This window comes from Chaetura pelagica, unplaced genomic scaffold (genome assembly GCF_000747805.2).
Source record: "Chaetura pelagica isolate M959 unplaced genomic scaffold, ChaPel_1.0 scaffold956, whole genome shotgun sequence".
Taxonomy (NCBI): Eukaryota; Metazoa; Chordata; class Aves; order Apodiformes; family Apodidae; genus Chaetura; species Chaetura pelagica.
Window position 1 is genome coordinate 31,673 of NW_009953746.1, and position 5,853 is coordinate 37,525.

At 46.9% G+C, this 5,853-nt stretch overlaps 1 protein-coding gene across 1 annotated transcript in view; it reads left to right on the forward strand.

The window, feature by feature from the left end:
- The window catches only part of LOC104391441 (wiskott-Aldrich syndrome protein family member 2-like), a 16,353-nt gene that overhangs the window by 3,096 nt on the left and 7,404 nt on the right, over positions 1-5,853 (forward strand). Inside the window, 4 exon segments of the mRNA XM_010000715.1 lie at positions 1,755-1,889; positions 2,432-2,585; positions 3,655-3,772; positions 5,214-5,344. Of these exon segments, the coding sequence (XP_009999017.1) occupies positions 1,755-1,889; positions 2,432-2,585; positions 3,655-3,772; positions 5,214-5,344 (538 nt within the window).

Sequence of the window (5,853 nt, forward strand, 5' to 3'; positions counted from 1 at the left end):
CTCATCATTGCAAACCAAAGACTTAATTCCTTTCCCTGATGTTTGTTGCATTTCCTTGTGAGATTCAGCAATGATTTTCAGTTCTCACTGAATTAGAAACCCAATTGCAACTTTTCTTTTTTGAGCTGTTGATGGGATCAGTGTTCACTCTCTTTGGTCAAATGGGAGAGCTGGTCTTCTGCTAGTGTTGAACACAAAGGTTGCTTAAGAGCTACCTGCCTCTTAGGTCCCCAGAAATAAAATCCTTCTCATGAGTTTGGAGAAGCCTGGTTGGGTTCCTAAACGGAGTGTACATGGAATCTGTATTGTCTAGGAGAGTGGAAGGAGGAGGTCAGTCAAAGTTAACTTTCAGCATTTGCTTTGTACAAACACTTCAAGCTGGGGTTGCCACCAAAAGGGGGTGGAGGAGGTTGATTTTTAACCTGCCTGGTTCCCCATGCTTGGCAGTGTAAGGAGAACTGCACGAAGCGTGTGAACCAGGAGCTGATAGGTCCGTGGAGATAGCTGGAAGTGTTTGTGCAGCTGAGCTTTGGGGGATGCCCTCCTGTTCCCTCATGGAAGGAGGGCTTGTCTTTCTGCTGTGGCACATTGCAGACAACCAGGTTTTCCAAAAGTGCTGTTCAAGTTAGGTTTCCAACTGGTTATCCTTTCCTGAATGTCAGAGAGGATCTTCAGGAGTAACAGATTCCAGAGCAAACTGTTGACCATATGATGATGCACTTTGAAACCAGACTGCTTTTTGGGAGCAGCCTTGGATTCAACAGCCGTGGCTGGAAATGTTTCCCATCAGTGGGAACTCCATGGGCCTGTGTCTGCTGTCAGTGCCAGTTCTGTTCTGATCAGTGTTGTCCTCTTCATGGTTAGGGCTCCCTGGCTTGGGTTAGCTCTGAGAGCAGAACAAAAAGACCCTGAGAACAGAACAGAAAGACACTACTAAGTTCTTGGTTTTCTTCCAGTTCTCCCATCTCTGTCTACCTGTGGTCATCTCTTGTTGCATACATGGATTTTAAACTCTTAAGAGCAGGGAACATTCTTTTGTTAAATTTTAAGTGGTGCAGTGAGCTCCTGATCCAGGCACTCTTAACAGTCCAAACGATGGATGATGTTTGTCAGAGCAGCCCACTGGGCAATCCAAGCTGTTACAGAGAGAATATCCCTCTTTGAGAAGTTCTCCTTGGGTTTTGATTTTAGAATAAACATGCATGCATCAATTTTTCAGACACTGCCACCTGAAGGAACAAAAGGGTCAGTGCTTTCGTCTGTGGTTAGAGCTGAGGCTTTAGGATCAAGGACTGGGTCTGCTCTCTAGTTCCAGAGTACTTTGAGCTTGTAAATATGTGCCAGTTACCCTGGAGGCAGGTCTGCTGGAGACTGGGAGCCCTTGAGATTCTCCAGAGCAATAAAAAAACTGTGTTTGCATGTTTAATAAACAGAACAACAGAGAATCTTAAAGGACCCACAGACCCATCTAGATTCCAGACCAGTATAGTGTTGTCAACCCTTTTTTCTTCTGTTGCTTTAATAATGACATGAAAGGATGTCTTGATTGTTTCTTTATTGCTGGAAGATGCCTTGAAAATGTCAGGTTTTGGTGGAACAGAGCGTTTCCTTCCTGGATGTTGAACTCAACCCTGCCAAACTTGAAAAGAAGCATGGTTTGTTCTTTATTGATTCCTTCTTCAAGAAACAAGCTGGGAGGCTGAATATGGTCTGGTGTGGCTCACGAGGGTAATGTGGGCATTTTAATATTCCAGGTAAATTTGCAGAAGACATATTTGGAGAGTTGTTTACTCAAGCCAACACCTTTGCCTCTCGGATGAGCGCTCTAGTCAAGAGAGTTGACCGCCTGCAAGTCAAAGTCACTCAGCTGGATCCCAAAGAGGAAGAAGGTAATGGAGTGGAGCACAGTCCTTGCAGACCAAGCATGGTAGAGATTCTTATTGAGTCAGCAAGGTTGGTTTGGAGCCATAAAATGAGTGTTGAGGCTGCAACGGGTGTTGGAATGTCTTCTCTTGGACCAAGAGGGACTGTTTCCTCCCCTCCTGAAAAAAAAAAAAAAAAAAAGCACCATTCTGCTCATGTGGGTTGCCTTTCTGGCTGAGTCTAGGTTTGCCTGTTAGCAAGTCTCCATGTGGAAACTGGCTTTTCAGCAGTTTGGTGGTGGTGCACCTCTCCAGGCTTGGTTGCAGGGCTTCATGAACCACATTGGCAACTCCCGAGGGAGCCGTGTCTACACAGCAGAAGATCTTGGCACAGCATGATCTGAGATGTGCTGGGTTTCCCCAGGGATCTGTGGGAAAGGGAACCTGACCTTAAGAAGTGCTAAGCATGCCAAGAACTCCAACTGAAATCAGATGTTCCCTACTTGATCTTCAGTGTCAACTGGCCTGGGTTAAGTTGTTCTTCACTTGCTCCCTCCTCTTCCTTACAGTCTCCCTGCAAGGCATTAACACCAGGAAGGCCTTCAAAAGCTCCACTACTCAGGACCAGAAGCTCTTTGACAGAGATTCTCTCCCAGTGCCTGTCCTTGAAACCTATAGGACCTGCAATACTCCTCCACCTCTCAACATCCTCACACCTTACAGGTATGGCTGCAACACCCCCTTGTTCCCTTCTCCCAAACTGCCAAGGACATCATTTCCCATTTTGTACTTTCTTAAAGTAGCCATTTCCAATGGGCAATGGAGTTGCTAAACTGAGATCCATCAGGAAATCTCCATCCTGTGGATTACCTGAAACTTTGCTTTTGGGGCTGTAGAAATGAACAGAGCTAGAAAATGATGTATTTGGTTACCTGCTGTCAGGTTTGTGCCTGCCTTGGGGCAAGGCTTGGCTGGCACTGCATAAACATGCTAGGTGTTGTGCAGATGATGCATTTTTCTTCTGCTTCTCTGTAGCCCTGTGGCTCCTTTCCAGAAAGGTGCAGTGCAAGCTGCAGAGCATACATCTGTAAATGGCTCTCACCCAGGTGGGTGCAGCAGCCTCCTGTAGGTCTGGAGATGCCTTTCTGTGACCTCCTGTGCCTGGGCTGAGATATCTGTGTAACCAGTTCTCCTGAGCAGTCCCAATTGGATTTCATCTTGTAGGTAGTAGAAGTAAAGGGGGTCAGGATACAGAGACTTAGCCCACATCCATAAATATCTTTTGAACAGGTAAAAAGTAATTACAGATAGCTGGAGGCAGCTGTCTTCTGCCAGACATGGCTGCACTGCAAAGTAGGAGGAGAGAATGGGTGTGGGTGTGTGTGCTCACTCATGAGTTTCAAGGACACTGCTGGTCTGATTTAGGGTTCCTGGACTGCAGAGGGTTGTTTTGTGTTGTTTTTTCCATGCCAAAAACACAATGCAAACAAGTGGGAGTTGAAGTGAGAGACCTGCTGCTCTCTTGGAGTGTTCAGTCGAGCCCTTCAGGTGCTGAGCAGTGGAGAGTTTGCCTCCACGTTTGTCCTCCCACCAAGTGGGAGAGCAAGTGGGAGGCCATGGGGCTGCTGCCTGTCCTGAAATGGAAGCCAGAGGAGTTTGTGTTTGACCTTCACACTGAGGACATTTAAACTGTCATCTGGGTTGTGCCTTGTGTTTTCTTTGGGTTTCAAACAAATGTGTGACTTGGTCCTTGTTTGTGTGTTTTTTCCCCACCCCCCACTCCCCATTCCAGGGATGATGGCAAAGAGGCACTTAAATTCTACACAGATCCTTCATATTTCTTTGACCTTTGGAAAGAGAAAATGCTTCAGGACACCAAGGATATTATGAAAGAGAAGCGGAAACACAGGGTGAGGAAATGGGAAATCTCTGCCAACAGAGGCATGTCAGGGAAGAATAGGAGGTGGGAAGTGTTAATGAATCTTGGACTCCAAAGTTGCTATCCAGAATTTGAGTTTCCTCTCTTGAATTCTTTAGGGAACAATTGAGTGAATTATTTTTTTAATCTGGTTTACTCTCATCCTTGTTAATTAAAAAAAGAAAACAAAGATACCCTTAATTTGTTTTTTCCAAATGCCACCCTCTTTGTATGGTTATAATGGCTTCGTTTGTAGTCCTCAAACATAGCACTGGTGCAGTCAGCAGGGGAGGAGGTTGTGTTGGAAACTCCTCTGCACTTCTGATGTTGTGTAGGGGTCTGCTCAGTGTTGAAGCTGTGCAAATCCCACTGCCCCAGCACTGCAGTGTGTTGATGGTGTAATAAATCCTAGGATGGAAGGACAGAGAAAGGAGAAAATGTCCCTTCTGGAGTGCAAAACCAGGCCCTACTGTTAAATTAGGGGCAAGTGGGAGGCTTAACAAAACTGTGAAGGGGCTCCAGGGAGACCTTAGAGTATCTTCCAGGGCCTGAAGGGGCTCCAGGAAAGCTGGGGAGGGACTTGGGACAAGGGCAGGGAGGGAGAGGACAAGGGGGATGGATTAAAACTGGAAGAGGGAGATTGAAGCTGGACATGAGGAGGAAATTGTTGGGTGTGAGGGTGGTGAGATCCTGGCCCAGGTTGCCCAGGACGGGGCTTGGAACAACCTGGGCAGGTGGGAGGTGTCCCTGCCCATGCAGGGGTTGGATCTAAATGATATTTAAGGTTCCTTCCAACCCAAACCATCCCATGATTCTATAACATGATTCATTTAAGCTGCAAACTGCAGCTGGTTTGCTTGCCTGGGGATTTAGACCCATGTTTACCAATATTGAAACTCACACCACAAAAGATTCAGTTTGAGCACACTTTATTTAGCTTTAAAGTATTAAATATCCAAACAGATCAGGATTTTTCAGTCAAAATCCCAAAGTAGAGATTGTGGGCATGTTAGAACACAGAGAGTGAGGCCAGTTCTTTGTGGACAAGTCTCCATATTGCCATCCAAAGCACTTAACACCAGCGAGGTGATGGTGAGATTGATCAGGCTTGACACAGAGACAAAAAAAAACAACACCTGAATTGAGGTGGGAAACTGAACTTTCACTCTGCCCTCAAGGTGATAGTGCCAGGGAGTAATGATGGCATCATGTCTGGGCTGCACTGGGAAAATCTGATGCTGTCTTTCTTTTTTGGGTGCTCCACCTTCTTGTTATGGGAGATCTTGGGAGCTTGCAGCCATCAGGAAAGTAAATTAAAAATCTTCTCTCTGAGTCTCTGTCTTCTTGAAACTGCTACAGGTTTGTCCCGGCCCTCCCTATTCCCAGTGAGTTGAAAGCAAACTAAGGCTTCTTTTTGATTCCTCCTCCCTTAGAAAGAGAAGAAGGAGAATCCAAACCGAGGAAATGTGAATCCACGGAAAATCAAAACCAGGAAAGAAGAGTGGGAGAAGCTGAAAATGGGACAAGAATTTGTGGAGTCAAAGGATAAGCATGGTCCTGCTGGGTAAGCAAGTCTGGGGCTCTTTGCTGAGCTGCCCGGGCAGGGGGAGTGGGTGCTGGTGATTGTCATGCAGTTCACCCTGCTCTGCAGCTGCTGCAGCTCTGCACAGCACAGATCAATACCACCACTAATCAGATTCCCCCATGTAAATCCATCTGCTGGTTTTAAAAATTTGCTAAATAAATCAGGGAGCTTGAACGAGGTAGCAGGAGCGGCTTTGATAGCAGTTCTGCTCTCAACTGCCTGGCCTGTGGGTACAGAAGTGGTGGGAGCTTAGTACTGTGTCCAGTTCTGGAGCCCCCAACATAAGAAGGACATGGAGCTCCTGGAGAAAATCCAGCGGAGGTCACGGAGGTGATGTGAAGGCTGGAGCAGCTCTGCTCTGGAGACAGGCTGGGAGAGTTGGGGTGTTCAGCCTGGAGAAGAGAAGGCTCCAGGGAGACCTTAGAGCACCTTCCAGGGCCTGAAGGGGCTCCAGGAAAGCTGGGGAGGGACTTGGGACAAGGGCAGGG